Source organism: Oryx dammah, unplaced genomic scaffold (assembly GCF_014754425.2).
Source record: "Oryx dammah isolate SB20612 unplaced genomic scaffold, SCBI_Odam_1.1 HiC_scaffold_23, whole genome shotgun sequence".
NCBI lineage: Eukaryota > Metazoa > Chordata > Mammalia > Artiodactyla > Bovidae > Oryx > Oryx dammah.
In genome coordinates this window covers 24545555-24563402 of record NW_024070207.1, presented here as the reverse complement: position 1 = coordinate 24563402, position 17848 = coordinate 24545555, and the positions used below count along the sequence as shown (strand labels likewise).

The following is a 17848-nucleotide window of genomic DNA, read 5'->3' as shown; positions in this document are numbered from 1 at the left end:
GTTACAAAGAACAAGGTCAGGCCCAAGTGGAGTTTTCTATCATTTTTTTAATTGTTCTACTCCCATGTCTTTTTTTCTTCAGCGGTAAAATGGAACCTGTGTAAAGTCCTCAGTGGCGTGAGACTAACACCCATATGCTAAAGGAGGTGAGATGTTACTGAAGCGCTCAGGCCAGTGTCAGCTCAGTCAACATCACTCATTGTCCTAGCCAATTTTACCCATTTTCCTGTCAAACGGCTCATGCTGTGGGCCTTAGCTTCAGCCTATTGTTGAGACACCATTGAATCGAAACAAAAACATGAAATTTGCTTTCATGAACATTTTATCATGCCAAAGAAAATATACTAGGTACTGTGCTCTGCTTTAAACAAACCCAATATATGAACGGATTGACAAAGTAGTGGCAGGTTATTAGCAAAAAGTTTCAACATAATTAGTAACAACAAGCTTTTCTGGTGCATTTTTAAACAATTAGTTTAATCAGTTCACACCTGCCTTGCTGTCACATACATAAGGTCTATTTCCTTGAAACATCTTCCAGTCAAATGTATTACAACCAATAGGAACAAGAACAAAATAGATGTTCTGATCGCTTTCAATTCAGCTTCTGACAAAAAAATACTGAAGTCATTTGGGCAATTCTTGCCCTACAGTATGGGTAGAGTTGTGTTAGATACAAAGTGAGACAATAGGAAACATTTTTAAATGAACAACAAGCTTTCACAGAGACTGTCTATATCACATTGTTATTACAACATAGATGAGCTGAAACTTCATTTGTATAGATTTAGAGGAAAGAAGACCCTAAAGAGACAACAAGCATATAGAGGTAGTTGAATAGCAATATGGGAAGAAAAAAAAGAAGCATTATATTTATTCCCCGTTTGGGTCATTACAATGCAAGAGTAAAATGGCTGCTTAACAAACAATGGGAATTACAAACACAAAGACACATTTGCCACTGTTTAAATGGCTTGCTTGATATTTTAATCCTGGCATTACCAAGAACTGCATAAAATGACGGAACTAGTTTATCTAAGGTAAAGCCTATGATGCCACACTGAACTATTTGCTCTCCTTTGATTTTGTTGTTGTTTATTATCATTGCTTTGACTGTAGATAAATGTCAAGCAACTTTTAAAATGAAGCATAAGCTACAGTGTTGCTTTGTAAACTTGTTAATCACATTTGCTGCGACAAGGTTTTAAACGGCTACACAATCACGAAGCAAAAGCTTTAAAATGACACCAGGAACAGAGATTACAGGCACTTCTCTCTCAAGGTTAATTTAGCGCATTTGAAAACACCCATTTGTAAGGGGAAATGTCTTCATTTCACCTCTGGTTGTGCATAATCCAGATTATTAAATAGTTGAACAGTGGGAGCTATCATTCTAAGAGGAACCAAATGCATACATTTGACTTGGCTCCTTTTCCTTCTTTCTTGCACTCAGGAAAGGCCACAAATTGCAGGCCATGCAGCTGGCTGCTTCTCAGAACTGTCTTTGATCGAATCAAAACCTCATTCCTCATGCCCAAGAATGGGCTGAAAATCTGTCCTTTTCTCTTATTTGGGATGCCTTCTATTTGCATCTTGATTGCACATCTCTGCTATGATTCTGCCTTGGGAAACAGAAATGGATGCAAAGTCAACATGTTGGGAACTCAAGGAACGAGTCCCTGAATAACACTCCCATCCTGGAAAAGGAGTTGGTGAGGGGAAACATAGTCCCCAATGGGTTCCAGGCCATCAACAGTATGTGATCTATTGGCAGTGAGAGACCTCTGGGTGCTGTGAACCAGCCTCAGAGCTACACCGCTCTAACACCCAGTCACAGGGAACTATCTGAACCCAGTCCGGCTCCACAAGCAGAATTGGAAGCGCCACATGCGAAGTGATTTGGCTAGCCCCAGAGTGCTATGGCAGCAGAAGACTAGATGCAGTCATCCTTCAGAAAAGGCAAATTGTTGACATAGTCAGTTCTCTACCCCACTACATAAGGGGCAAGCACTCTTTTCTCCAAGTTATCTACAGAAAATTAGTTTTTATCATTTTTCATTTTCTATATTTTGCTGGTTATTAGCTAGCAGCAATAATAGTACAGTACAAAGCAGAAAGGCATAATGTCTGCTTGGTACCTAATATATATATATATACACAAGTACACACACACACAAACACACACACACATATATATATGCACATCTATATACACCTATATACATCTTTATACACACACACACACACACACACACACACACAGGGAAAATAACCTACTAGGAAAAGACTAGGTCAATCACAATAAACTAGCTGAATAAATGGCACTGACTACCAAGGGGGAAGTCTTATCCTTCTGGCCTAGATTTAACTTTATGTTTATACTGTGTATACTCTTTATTCTTAAGCTTTGCAGCAAAATCAATTCACAAACAGCAAAATGGTCATGTCCAATTGATTACCCCATTCAAGTACATATCAAAGAAAGTCAAGGCTTAGCTTTGTACCTTGCCTCCCACCACTACTGAAACAAAAGCTTGCTATAAAACAATCCAAATGTGTATCAAGGGTACTGGGAGGCAAGTGCATGTCTGCCTAGCCAAGATCTATTGCTACAGCTAGGTCTTCCCTCATCAATGTGAAAAATCCTATGATGTGGAATTTTATCCATTTTGGAGAGCAAGAAGTGATGAGTTGGTTATTCTATGGAGTTAGAATTTAAGGTTTCCATTATATCAGAAATTCTAGACCTCCAAACAACACTACTTTTTAGTCCTCTCGAAAGAGGGAAAATTTGCTGGCATGGGATTTTCCCCTTATTTCTAACCCTCATTTGTTTTCCAGTCTTTTCACTTTCCCAAACAGACTTGACCCCCAAAGGAATTACATGTAAATCATTGAGTTATGGTCTGAAAATCAGAGGTGTGGATTCCCTCAACCAATTGTAAAGGGGTTGGAAATGGGTATTGTATGTAAAGGCGGGGTTTTATGGAAATGTAGCCCCTGATGCCATTCTGTAACTATGACTAATCTAATCATAGCAGTTATTTGTTGAATGACTCTTATGTGCTAGGCACTATGCTAAGTGGGGTATGTATATTATCTCACTTAATGCTGTATTCATAACAACCCCACATGCAGTATTTATCATCACCATTTGCTAGAGGACAAACTGGTTCTCAGAAAAACTGAAATCACAAAAGTAACACATCTAGCAATCAGAGACACGTATGGCCCTCTTTGCTGCATTTATGCAGATAATAGGAAACTATTGTCCTAGGACTGTATCTGACCATCTGGTTGGGCACCAGGTGGGAGCAGGAGCCTTTCATTTCCTCCTCCCTGAGCCTGGGAGAGTTTGCTTGGGCAGTAACCACTCCTATACTTCCATTTTTTCACTGGCCCAGTTGGGCTCCAAACACCCAACCTGGGACCACAATGTTCTGACAACACGGTGTTCATTAAGAAAGTGCAGAAGAGGTTATTTGCTTTCTGCTTATGCGAATCTTTTCTGAGGGATCAACTCATTCTCCCTTTTCTGTTTCTGGCCACAGGTGGTGATGGAAGAAGTCAGGCTGATTACTTGTGGCACTAACCTCTCATGGGAACAGAGTGGATGGGCTGCACATGAGTCACGCATCGCAGTTGTCCAGAGTCACACGGGGGGATTATTTACGTGAAGGTAGGAATAACACAATTCATTTCTTCCCTGCCCTAATCTTTTCACTTGGTTGTTATAACACTCCTGTTTTCAGGTTGTCCTGGCACTAAAGAAATCAAACTGCACTAAGCAAGCTAAACTAGACCTCACCCTTACCCTCTTTTCACTGTTCCTCCCCTGTGTTGAAATCTTTAGCCCATCACAAGGAGGGAAGATCATGTTTAGATAAAATCATGGATTAACTGTCTGCTTCCTTTGAAAAGACTTAAAAACCAAAAAGGTAATTTGAGGGTTTTTTAAAAAAGGGTTCTACTTCTTTTTTTCCTGGTTTCTTTACACTTTTAATAATGAAACATCCTCATCAAGTGTTTCCACACATGCTAGCCCGGCCATGATCCTCACAACCCTGACTGACAAGAGGCAGGGTATGGAGGCTAGCTGGGCATGGTTGTGACGTGCCAGACTGAAAACCATCACCTCTGAAGACTTATATTCTCCTGCCTTCCCATTCTAACCGAATTGGAGAGAAACTAAGATATAATTAGATTGCTGAAATAAATGCCTATGAGAGATTGTAATAAAATATACTCCTCTAATTCATCTCTTGAGTCCAGAAAAATAATTCCTTCATCCTGCCTCGATAGCAAATGGATTATTTTTATTGCACCCTGGCTCATTCCATAACCTATGCTGAATCCCATAAGTGTTTTCTACTGTTGCATTCAAATTGAAAGCAAAATAGAATCTGTAAAGATAGATGATCTTAGCATGATGCTGAACTTCCTTTAAGCATCTAATTGGATAGATACTGAAATGTTTCAAGAACTGGGGTCACATGTAGCACAAACTGTTAAAGCAAAAATCACACATTTCTAGTATTGTTACTTCCCCCTAGGTACATGGTAAACCACAGCAATAAATAAAGCAGTATTTTTCAGTAATGCACACTTAAATAGTTACAAACACACATGTGGGGGGGGAAAGATATTGTAGTGCAAAAAATAAATTATTAAAACAGAAAGAACTATGAACATTATTTTACACAATGCTATATAAAATCTGAAACATTTGGAATGAGATCTCAAAAGTCAGTAAGATAATGTAGCAACATGATTAGGAATTGGGTATAACATTTCAACCACACAGTCATTCCTCTATGAAAGACAGAAAATTAAAGCAAAACCACTTTAAACTTTGAGAAAATTTATGTCAAAATCAAAAATTTTTTTTTTCTTCTGGGCTCTTAAACAACCTCTGCTGTGCATGTAGTTGTGCAGCATGTCAAGAAGCATCTTCAGAAAGAAAGTTGCAAACAGATCACATTTTTCTGGTCTTTTCACTTAATTTCTCTCTGATCAATAGCAGGAGAGTGATTCTGTTTGATACTTCCTTCTAAGATGTTATTGCAATTAGATATATTTACAAGATGACTCCCCTGTAGTGGTGGGGGAGCGTGGGGGCTCCTTTTCAGCAATCCACTCACTAGTTCTGGTTTCGGGATATAAAGGCCAGGACTCGCCGAATACCATTCAGTCGATCCTTCAGGGACCTCATTGCTAGGAATGGGAGCTGAGCTCGGCTTTCCAATGGAAGAACCGCTAACGTCCACCAGCACCAGGCCGGGCCATTCGGGTTGATCTGCAACAGAGAAGTGGTATGGGTTCATCCTATTCCCACAGAAGCGATCCCAGTCTGCAGGCTTCCAAAGCTGCCAGGAAACAATCCAGGTGGAACTGCTTCTGTGTGTGGCAGAGACTGCTAATTACACCCCCTCCCCAATATCTATTTCCCTTTATCTTAGCTGGGCATACAGCCACTGGGGCCGAGGCGGGGAAGCTACATTGCTCAGTCTCCCTTGCAGCCATAATACAAAGTCCTGGCTAATGAGATGTAAGAGGCATTGATGCGTATAACTTCTGGGTCATTCTCTGGGAAAGGGGCATGTGCCCTTGCCTTCATCTTTCTCTCCCTTTCCCCTGGGCAGAACGTGGACATAGTGATGATCACTTTCTTCACTCAGGAGGATGAGGGCAGCAGTTACAGGAGGGTAGAGCTTTGTCAGGAATGAGCCTGGGTGTCTGAATGATCTCATGGAATACGACTGCCCTAGCTCCCCATCTCTATGACTTTTGCTCTCTATCTAGTTTAAGCTACAGTTATTTTTGGTAGTGGTTAAAGCAGACACATTGATATCTTAGTAAATACACCATACCTTCTAGCCAGTGTGATTTCATGAGCTGAACTAGCTACTGCAGTCAGCCCTCTATATCCACAGACTCAACCAACTACGGACTGAAATTGGTTGATTGAATCTGCAGACATGAAACCTGTAGATGCAGAAGGCTGGTTGTACTCATTACTCTGCATCACTTTATAGAAGGGGCCTCCTGGAACCAATCCCCCGTGGAGACCAAGAGATGACTATTCAGCCTCTTCCACCTCTTAGATTCTGTTTAGGCCCTTTGGCCTGGTATGCAAAGCATGTGAGCCTTCAGTTCTTATAGCTTCTTAGGCTTTGTCTGTCTCTTACTTCCCTTCCTTTCCCTGTTTCTGGCTGAAGGCAAGAGTCTACATATGCCAAGTCACTATACGGGCCACAGTTAGCTTCTCCCCAAAAACCAGAGCCAATGGTTCACTGTCCCAAAGGAAAACTTTGCAAAAATTCCAATTGCAAAACACAGTCACATGGAAATATATTCCACCCCAGGTTTCCTCGAATAAAGAGCTTTCCCACCCCCACAGAAATCCTGCACCAAAATTCTGTTTGTCAGCAGTGTCCCAGGCACACATTGTAGGCATTGCTGACTTATTTTCTCGTTTGTTGTTTAGTTACTCAGTCCTGTCCGACTCTTTTGCAACCCCATGCACTGAGCCCTCCAGGCTCCACTGTCCATGGAATTTTCCAGGCAAGAATACTGGAGTGGGTTGCCATTTCCTTTACCAGTGATTCTTCCCCACACAGGGATCAAACTCATGTCTCCTGCATTGCAGGCGGATTCTTTACCACTGAGCCACCAGGGAAACCCAACTTATTTCCTACTAAGCCCCAAATGAGCTTCCTTCCCACATCCTTTGGAAGGTTGGCTTTAGGACTGCAGAGAACCACATTCTGGTCAAACCATCTACACATGGGATTATTTGCCTCCAAACTGGTCACCTGATTTTCCCCCAACCCTTGCTGCCTCTTTGCTTCTCTATGCCTCTAGATTCATTTGGATTCTTTTTGTCCCTCACTGCAGTCTGTAACATCTCCCTCCTCTGATAAGTTCTGAATGTTAGATCGACATATTCTGAACTGTATTTCCCAAGATCATTAAGAAAGATATTTAAGCTAATGTTAATACATGTGGCAGTTTCTAAGAAACCCCCTCTGGAGCCTTAGAACATTCTTATTAATGGGACCGCTGGGGCGATAGAATTGAATGGCTCAAACTAGATGTTTTTCTTTTTTTTTTTTGCTGCTGCTGCTGCCAAAGCAACATGATAACAGTCCTCATAAGAAATGAAACAGAACCCCAGATTTCAGCTTTCTGTGTCACTGAGCCCTTATGAGTTACTCTGCGGCATCCGTGTTTTCTTTTATGGAAGATGCTGTCACCATTACTGAGCTCTATCTTCTGCCTGACTCAGGGAGAATGCTTTCCAGAAGATGAAGGGGAATATTCAACTTGATCGTGAGCTTTCTCAGAGCTCTGTCATAGTCATGAGTCACACTGGCCCAGAGCCAGGAGCCTGATCACTGGGAAGCACTAACTGCCCTTCTCCCTCCAACATTCATGATGCCTTTGAATAAGGGGAAGGAGCCACATTTGTGGTCTGGAGAAAACAAGACACTTCAGCCCATTAAGGAAGAGATTGGTGTTTTACAGCCTCAGAAGGCAAGAGGAAGAAGGAACTTTAGAAACCTCCTCGTCTACCTCCCTCATTTCAGAGATGGGGGGAAAGTTGACAAAAGGGAAAGGACTTGCCCAAGGTCACATAGCTAGAGGTAAGGAGGATCAATCTTTCAGCATGGATGTCAGAACCAACATACTCTATTTTACTATTGTGACAGAGTCAAGAATGAGTATAAGTCAAGAATCAAGGAAGTTATGGGGATGATATTGCAGAAGCTAGCTCAGAATGTGGAAAGGTGATGGTGTGAAAATATTAATATTTGACTATAACATCTCCAATCTTGTCCTCAGTTCAGTTCAGTCGCTCAGTCTTGTCTGACTCTTTGCGACCCCATGAATCGCAGCACGCCAGGCCTCCCTGTCCATCACCAACTCCTATTCCCTGATTTACACTAGGTATGGAAAGCTTCATGAAAATTAGCTACTGTCACTTTCCTGGGGAGCTTTTTTGTGATCTGCAGCTGGATCTCTCACATGGACTTATCCCTCCAGGAAATAGATTGATCTGGTAGAATCTAGTGAGCTCTTTTCTAGTAGAGAAAAGGGTAGATTTAAGGATTGGGTCAGTTTTCTCAGGAAACTTGCTCATCCATAATGAGGATAATGATAAGGGTCTAGACCTCCAGGGTTAAGCTTCAAGGGAGCTGGGTATGAAAAGTTTCTGTGGTCCTGCAGCTGGAGCCCTGCAAGGTGGCTGGCCCTGAGCAATGGGGAAGAGAGTTCTGAAGCCCCTGAGACATGGCAGCCTTTGATCTCAGTTCCCCTAGATCCCCTTCTTTTAGGCCTGGCCTTTTGTGAATCCTGTCACCCTAACACATCACCACGGTGGGCATCTGGACTCCCATGAAAGACTCTTCTGTTGATGGTGCCTGTGTTCCCATCCTCTCACCTAATTAATCTCTCAAAACCTGTCTTGGATCCAAATTCCTACTGCTTTACTTTAGTTACCCCAAGTCTGACTTGGGGTCCTTTTGTTCTTAACCATGATGCCCACTGCCTAGCCGAATGAGACCAATTTGGATCCATCTTCCCCTCTACACTAAATTTGCTGGATGGAAACCACACACCCATCTAATCACAAAACCCAGGCTCTCTTATCTGGTGGGAATGACTGATTACAAAAAGATATTTTCATATACCTGGGGATCAGCATCTTTCTCTGGCATTGGACCAAAATGATTGAGTATCCGGTTCTTCAGAGATGATTTGAGGGAATGGAACCATGATGACGCTTGCTCATAGACACAGCTATGTAATCCCATGAGCTCAGCACAATCCTCTCCTTGAACCTGAAAGTACCAAAGTGGAATGAAGCGTTCTGTACCTTCTCCATCACACCTAGAACCCTTTTTGACACGTGGCTCCTTGAGCATCCCTCCTGCCACCCTCTGGGAAGGCTCACCCTTCTGGTTGTGGGCTGTGTGATGTGTGAAAGGCTCTTCAGCTAGATGATGGCCTGTGTGGAAATACTGCTGAGAGTGGTGGATTGGAGAAAGGTTCAGCTGGGTAAATGAGCTGAAACAGCCAGACATATAGAAAACTAGCAATGCAAACTGGCCTGAGTGGATGTGTGCTGTTCACCTAGGTTGTGCTAGTTCACACCTCTCTCCTTTTCATTTTTGACATCTGCTTTCCCATTGCTCCCTGGGAAGAGGGACATGAATGTGTCTGTGTCTCAGTGTGTAACTCTATCTTCCAAGGCAAATACATTTATTAATTGAGCAAACATTTATTACTCTTGTACTATGTAGTGAATATAAATATCAATGATTACAGGATAATTTACCCATTAATTTAGAAAACCCAGGATTAACTGGACATGTCCTCTTCCCCCCTTATGGAATGATGGATTATCACGAAGGGCTCTTGGCCATGTTGCACGTTTAAAAATAGAAATGTAGGAGAATGGCATTGAAACATGTATACTATCATGTAAGAAACGAATCTCAAGTCTATGTTCGATGCAGGATACAGGATGCTTGGGGCTGGTGCATGGGGATGATCCAGAGAGATGACATGGGGTGGGAGGTAGGAGGGGGGTTCATGTTTGGGAACTCATGTACACCCGTGGTGGATTCATGTCAACGTATGGCAAAACCAATACAGTGTTGTAAAGTAAAATAAAGTAAAAATAAAAATTAAAAAAAAAATAGAAATGTGCATGTGAATCTACAATTATCTCAAAAGAAAAAGTTGTAAAATATAAATGAATAAATAAATAAAATATATATATGTAGATCCAGCTCCAGATCTTGGTATCCCTGGCAGAGACCCAATTCCAGTGCTGAATGGGCTGCAGGGTTGATCTGGCTTGGTACCTCTCATGCACAGATACAACTCAGCAACTAAGCAGCGGAAGGCTGGACAATGGGCTGTGCACTGCTGTTCCACAATCGAACTGCAACCCAGAGGCATTCAATGTGGCTGCAGCAGATGGGGAAGAAATCCCCAGGCTCCCATCAGTGCCGAGAAATCCTCCCGCAATCATCTTGATCTGCCAAGCTACATGGCGAGCCTGGCTTCAGAATTCTTGGCACTGGCCACCCTCACCTTTTGGTCTTCAATGTATTCAATGTCAGCTGTGTTGTAACCATCCCGCTGGCCCTGATGGAGGACCTTGAAGCGCCTCTTGCCTATGCTGTCGACCACTGAGCGGCCATCAGCAAAGAACTGAACATTTCTGATCTCTAGGATGCAGCCATATTCCGCAAACCTGTTTAGAGGGAATGGAGTTAAGAAAGTAAATTCTTGATAAGCTGTTTCCCTGGCCCTCTCTCCCTGCTCCATCTCTATACCCCATGTTGTATCTTGAGGGACTTCTGCCTTCTTGTCTGTCCCAGGGTCTATGGCTGCAATAACACCACAGGCAATGCTTGTGTGAAAACTGATCTTAATGTGTAACTGTTACCGTTTATTGTACTGTACTCAGTACTTTATCGGAGAAGGCACTGGCCCCCCACTCCAGTACTCCTGCCTGGAAAATCCCATGGACGGAGGAGCCTGGTAGGCTGCAGTCCATGGGGTCGCTAAGAGTCAGACACGACTGAGCGACTTCACTTTCACTTTTCACTTTCATGCATTGGAGAAGGAAATGGCAACCCACTCCAGTGTTCTTGCCTGGAGAATCCCAGGGACGGGGGAGCCTGGTGGGAGGCTGTCTATAGGGTCGCACAGAGTCGGACATGACTGACGCGACTTAGCAGCAGCAGCAGCAGTACTTTATGTGCATTATTAACTCCCCAATCCTTCCAACAAACCAGAGAAGTAGGTACTATTATTGTACCCATCCTACAGATAGGGAAACTGAGTCACAGAAAGGTTGAGTTATTTGCCCGAAGTCAAACTTCCTCCAAGGCTGGAACCAGAATATGAACCCAGTCAGTTTAATTCCAGGGCTCACACTCTTATAAAACAAGTTTTAGAATATGTATCAGCCATTTAATAAAAGGTTGATCCTTTGGTGCCTTTAAACAGGCAGCCTCTCACACGATAAAACTAGGGGCCAGAGGGACCCTGATCCTTACAAACGCACCTGGAAGGGCCCCGAAGTAAAACCACAAATCCTTTCCACCCAACCTCCCTTGACGCACCTGACTCCTCGCTTACCCTTTGACAGGATCTCCAAGGCACATGCCAAACTGTCGTGTGCCTGTCTCAATGCATCTACGGATCATCAGACGGTAGCAAGGCTCAAAGATATGCAGGGGACAAGGAACCGTGGGATAGGCCATGGTGCACACGAAAATAGGCACGTTCTTATTTAAGCTGTCAGGAAGAGCAAATGACATGGATCTCACAGCATGGGAGCAGAACAGATAAAGGCTGGTCGAATTTCACCATGTGGATCCCCCACAGGAAGACAAGGAGGCATAAAGTGTGGATAGCTGATAAAAAATAGTAACATGCATCTGATGCTGTAGGCTGAGTCCCATTACCTGATGCACAGGTTAGCCTAATGGCTATGATTAAAATGGATATTCTATACATTCTAATTTGGGTAATGAAGTTCTCTAGTACCTTAACATTGTCGATGATAGTTATACCTCATATTTTTCTTTCTTTCATACTCTCCACTCCAAACAATCTCTCCAGGTGTCTTGCTGGCAGTATGGGGAAGGGCACTGGTGGTACAAGTGGACCTAGCTCTCCAGAGGGATGGTGGGAAAATCTCTGCAAGATCCCTGTGAGCATCTCCCATTTGCAAAGCTCCCAGAGGATGTGCATGGCAGGTCCAGCTGGGAGGAGGGAGCCGTAGAGAGGCAAGAGTAATATAGCCCAGTGATGCTCAAATGCTCCTGTGCATTGGAGTCACTGGAGGCCCTTAAACACAGACAACCTGGCCACTGCACCTTGCTCTCCCAGAGACAGTGGTGAAATCAAGACCTATGAGTCTGCCTCTCAATGTGTGCCCATGAAGATTCAGACACATAGCCTGATGGGGAACCACCAACCAGGCCAGCTCCTCCCAATCACAGTTCTCTTGTTTGTCTAGTAAATCCAACACAGGGACATCTGAACCTAAATCTGCCAACAAATAGAAGATTGTCTGCCCAGATCTCAAAAGGATTAAATTTGATTCCCCTAAAGGAATATCCCCAGTAAATTCCAGTGTTTATTAATAAGACATTAAATGATACGTGAGAAGAGGGTTCAGAAAGATTCAAGGTGAACTTAATATCAGAAAGAAAGATAAAGACTCTTGCAGTAGATCTAACATGTCAATGAGAAAAGAAGGACTGCACTTCTGGTTTCCCAGGAAAACATGTTAGTCAAAGGGAGAGGTGCAGACAAACTGGTTTCAGTTTAACAGTGTTTTCTATGGGGTGGGCATAAAACCAGAACAGCCTCCTCGGGAACTTCACCCTCAGAACACTGTAAGAATTCTGCTGGGAATGGGGAGATGAGTGGGCAGCAGTATGAGAGGCAGAAATTAGTGACTTCCCACTGCTTTTTCTGCTACCTGAGGCAGAGAGTTTGGAGACCTACTTCCATCTCACCCCTACTTGCTACCTCTCACAACACCTGTGATGGAAGAGGAATCATAATAACCAGAAGCATTCTTACCATTACTTTTATTAAGTGCTTACTCTGCACCAGCTCATTTGATCTTCATAATGAGTCCTTGAGGTAGGAACTACTATTATCCCAAGTTACAGATGAGGAAACTGAGGCCCAAAGACATTAAGTGACTTGCCTAAGGTCATGAAGTCTACTCACTTTGTGGCAAAACTGTGTCACAAGCCCAGGTCTGACTGACATCAAAGTTCTTAACCTCATAGAACCTCCTTATGTATCTGAAGACTGTCTTCAGAATATAGCTGACCCTTGAACAACTCGGGAGTTACAGGGACTGACCCTCTGCACAGCTGAAAATCAGCATGTAACTTAGAGCCAGCCCTCTTTATCCATGCTTCCCTGGTGGCTCAGCTGGTAAAGAATCTGCCCACAATGCAGGAGAACTGGGTTCAATCCTTGGGTTGGGAAGATCCCCTGGAGAAGGGAACGGCTACCCACTCCAGTATTCTGGCCTGGTGAATTCCACGGACTGCATAGTCCATGGGGTTGGAAAGAGTTGGACACAACTGAGTGACTTTCACTTTCATTTATCTTTATCCATGGTTCAGCATCCATGGATCTGACCAACCACACATTGGATCATGTAGTACTACAGTATTTACTACTGAAAAAAATCCACATATACGTAGAACTGCATGATTCAAATCCATGTTGTTTAAGGGTCAACTATACTTCATTCAGTTCCCCTGATAACTTATTCCAATCTAATCCTGCCCATGACACCCAGCTACTAGTGCCAATAACCTGGTGGAGTGGTTTGACTTAAGTTTCTTCAGTGGTGAGCTGGTAAATGAACAATCAGCTTTCTAGGGCGGGGAGGGGAAGTCCTTGTTACTACATTTGCCAATTTTCACAGTGTCAGCACTCTCACTGTGGCCAATTTCAAGCTATCAGCATGGTATTATTAAATGGGGAAGATATGTGCACTCTCAGTTCTATGAGCTGGCGTGAATGAAACTGAAAACAGCAGTGTGCATACTTAGAAAGTTCTTCCATTTCCTCTTCATAAAGCCTCCTTCGCTCCTTGAGTTCTTCTGGAAGGAATTTAGCTATGAGCTCTTCCATTATGACATTTTTGCTGTACTTTCTTGATGCCAAGCACTACATGGGGAACAAGGCAGTTAGATATTATGCAGTCATCAGAGAAGTACAAAGCACTTCTGATGTAATCAGTAGAACAGTTCAGTGACCAACATACTGGAGTAACGTGGATCGACACATTGGCAGCTCATATGGTCATAATGTATATAATCTCTGGAGGTTAGAGTTTACCTTAAAAAAAACACATGCAATGAATTACTTTTATAATTAGAAAAAATATTTTAACAAGGAAAAACACCTGCATTGAAGTTTTAAAAATGCCATCCATAGCTTTCCTAAAACACTGAAATTGATTATGATCATGTTTCTTGTCATTTAAGGGAGACAATCTTTTCCTTTCCTTTTTCTGATTATTGTGTTTATAAGCTCCCAGAATGTTCTCCACCTGAGATATGCTGAAAAGTCCGTGGTCAAACGGTTCAGGGAACTAAAAAGCAATTTTAAAATCATTCATCCTTTCCTGCCCTGCCAAACTCTCAGTGCTTGGCTTCTGGATATTTTGAGTCTATATATTATAACTATTTTTCTCCTCTAACTTAAGTATTTTTAAAATAAACTAAATACTAGTGATTTCATTTGCCTATTTACTTTTTAAATTATAACATCTAGATATCACTGAATTTACGTTATAAACCCTGATTTCAGAACCTAACTCAGGCTCAACTGTCACTATTACTCCCATCCCAAACACCCCTAGTCTATGCATATCCAAGGAGCTGTAAGGAGTGGGTGTTACCGGCGTGAACCAGACAATGGGGATGACAACATCTGCAGAGAATTGCTGGTTATGGAAACTACCCACACAGACCCAGCAGGGGGAGCTCCTGAGTATAACACTGCAGGCTTCAGACATTTTTTCCTTTGCCAACGTCTGTCTATTCCGCAGTGAACATGATCAGAATAAGATATGTCTCTCTCTGGAAAATGGTGTGAGTGTGACCCCAGGTGAATACCCAGAGACAGGTGGAAATAACTTCTAGCCCCTAAGTCCAGGACCCCACAGCCTCTGCTTCCAGGATGCCTTCTTAGCCACTGCCATTGCCTGGCTGCAGGAAAATCAGAGGCTTGCCCAGTCTTTGGGAGAAAGCAATGGCTCAGAAGGTAGCCTATTCAAGAAGGAGGTGACACCTCTGCTGATGCTAAAACAAAAACCCAGGAAAGGCACATATTAAAATGTCAACAGTGTATTTTCCTTCTTTCTGCTCTTCTGAATGTTGTAATGTTCCCGCAACACGAATGCATTATTTAAGTATAACGGCCATGGGCTCCTCACCTACCATCAGGACAGCAATCCTACCTCTTTACCCAGGCCCGACATGACACTGACCCTCCCCCCAGCTCAACATACACCCTCAAGGCTATCCTGGGTGATTATCTCACTTCCTTCCCTTAGTTTAAATGGTGGGGTGCTGGGAAAGCTCAACATGTGACTTCTCTGGATCTACATTCACCAAGAGAGAGTCTTGCATCATCTCCAGCCTCTCCTCAGGGATGACAGGAGTCAAGGAACATGAATACTAATTGTAAATGTGGCAAACAAGTCCCTGGCAGGGGGAGAGGGGCTGACAAGATGGATTCCCGGATCTTCTTGTGCTACAGAAAATTACAGCAAACCCACTTGAAAAGCAAAGGTGGGTGTTTGTGTGATTCATTTTAGAGGACCTGGAAGCCCCAGAGATTTTCAAGCAGACAAATACCTGCTAATAATAATGGAGGCAGCTGAGGAGAGGGACAAGGACCACAATGAAGGGCTGTGAGGTTTTCCTGGGGATCTGGGAGTGATCTCTTCAAACTATGGAATAAACATCGATGATAAAGGAACACTGGAGCTCATAGATGAATGAGCCAAGGCCAGTGAATCAGAGGCCATGATGGGATTAGAACCAAGATCCATGTTTATCATCAATTTGATCCATGTTTATCACCATTTTGATTCATGTTTATTGTCATTTTGATACTTTTGTTTCCAACACAGATTGATCTCACTGCTAGCAGTTCATAAAAAGCTAGCTGTTGCCTCATTTCCCTGGAGGACTTTGTGGAGAGAAGGGGGGGGTGGCTCTAAGACAGGAGAAATTGATGGTCTGAAGGGGTGTTTTGCTCTAGCACAGTGCAGTGGCTTGGGATCCAATAGGATACTGTCTTCATACCCAATTCCAAATAAGCTAACCCGATCAAGAAAGAAACAACGTTTTACCTGGGAAAGACCGTCTTTGCACAGTGGACACTTCGCATTGTGATCTAGACATCTTTCAAGGCATTTTAAGCAAAAGGTGTGCCCACAGGGTGTTGTGACTGGTTCGTAGAATAATCTGAAATTTAGGAATCAAAATGGAAGAAAATTGCAATCAGACCAAACATAAAAGACAGAGCTATTGAATGTTAAGGTTTTTACAGTATTATTTGAGAAAGTCTATGCGTGGGAGTAAGAGGAGGGTTCTTTTTCCTTTTTAAAAAACAATCCCTTACACTTTGGAAAACCACTTGCTTTTTATTTCTGAGCTGGATTTAAATGCATCAGATAATGCATTTATTAAAATTTAGGACATAGCTAGATCATTTTATAACATCAGTTCTAGTCAGTTTCTTCCAGAGCATCCAGATTTTTTTCCCTGTCAGGTCCCAGAAAAATGAAGATGAATGCCCAGAGTGTCTGCTTAGATTCCATTCTAAAATACTTAGCCAACCTGTTCACCTGAATATACGTAAACACATAGATAAAGAGACACAGAGATAAATACACACACTCCCATATTTAAGCACTTTATATAAAATTAAGTGGAAAAAGACTACTAGGTTATTTGCTAACCTTGATTCCATTTTTCATCTAAACAATGTTTACAGTCTGAAGGATCTCTAAATTGCACCTGTAACAAACATACTGCCTTTTACATGGATGGATCGTTTGCCCAGGGGCAGTAGAGTAAGATTATTACTGTGTTTATTAATAGACAGACAAACACATACATAGATACATGTGTATACATACACATTCTCTAATTAGATCCTATTTTCATTGCTTTGCAGGAACTGGCTATTTTTTTCAAAGCAATCTGAGCCTCTTTTAAAAAGCTGTTCTGTACATTCAGAGATTCATGGATTTATTTTGCTTAATGAAAGTCTCACCTGCAGCAGGACCACTGGATGGAGGCAGCTGAAGATGATGCTTCAGAAGTGGAGCTCGCACTCTCCAAGAGGACAGAAAGAAGGGAAAGACGCCAGAACAGCCTATTTTGACCTCACTAGAGTGTTCAGTTGAGAGGAAGAGGCTGCAAGCTGCACAGCCCCCTCGTGTGGCCAGGAGGTGCACCAGCAGCCTGGGCCACACAGCCAGGGGAGCAAAAGAATCAAAACATCAGAGCTGAAAAGTACTTGAGAAAACATCGAGCCCACCGGCCAGAATGAAACAGATCCAGAGTGAATGAAGTCACTGATCTAAGAGTACACAGCCAACTCTTGGCAGATGAAAGTCTTTCCAACTTCCCCTTCCAGCCGTATGCCCTTTCTATTAGAACAATGATTCTCAACCGTTGCTGTATTCGAGAATCACGTGGATTGTTTTTTCTTTAAGTAGCTTTTTAGATATATTATTGACATGCAATAAATTGCACATACTTAAAGTGTACAATTTGATAAGTGTTGACACATGTACACACCTATGAAACCATCTCCAAGATCAAGATAATCCACATACTTGTCACCCCCAAATGTCTCCTTGTGTCCCTGGGCAAACCCTCCCTCTTGCTCCTCTCTAGACCACCCTCCCCCATCACCTGGGGAACTTTTAAAAACTATAGAGGCTGGACCTCACCTACAGAGATTCAGATCAGTTGGTCCAGGGTAAGAGCCAGGCATCAGGATTTTTAAAGCTCCCTGGGTGGTTTTAATGTGCAGCCAGAGTTGGGAGTCACTGAATTACACAATCCTACTAACCTCTGCATGGACAAATCTCCATTGGTCTCTAAACCTAATTATCAGAGTCCCCTGTGGAACTTTAAAAACACAGACATGGAAAAGTCTCACTTGATAAAGTTTGCAATTCAGATTGGTTATTTTTAAAAAGCCAAGGAAGGTCTGGACCTGGGAAGAAGTTTTTCATATATTTACTGTTTTCTAC

At 42.7% G+C, this 17848-nt stretch overlaps 1 protein-coding gene across 2 annotated transcripts in view; it reads right to left on the bottom strand.

The window, feature by feature from the left end:
- Positions 1-304: 304 nt before the first annotated feature.
- LONRF3 (LON peptidase N-terminal domain and ring finger 3) overlaps positions 305-17848 on the bottom strand; it is a 39567-nt gene continuing 22023 nt past the window's right edge. For both annotated transcript variants that reach the window (XM_040265139.1, XM_040265138.1), the window contains 6 exons: positions 15929-16043; positions 13610-13731; positions 11161-11319; positions 10105-10267; positions 8694-8843; positions 305-5296 (listed from right to left, as the gene is read on the bottom strand). In XM_040265139.1, coding sequence (XP_040121073.1) covers positions 5141-5296; positions 8694-8843; positions 10105-10267; positions 11161-11319; positions 13610-13731; positions 15929-16043 — 865 coding nt within the window. In that variant the 3' untranslated portion in view covers positions 305-5140. The remainder of the gene's footprint in view (positions 5297-8693; positions 8844-10104; positions 10268-11160; positions 11320-13609; positions 13732-15928; positions 16044-17848) is intronic.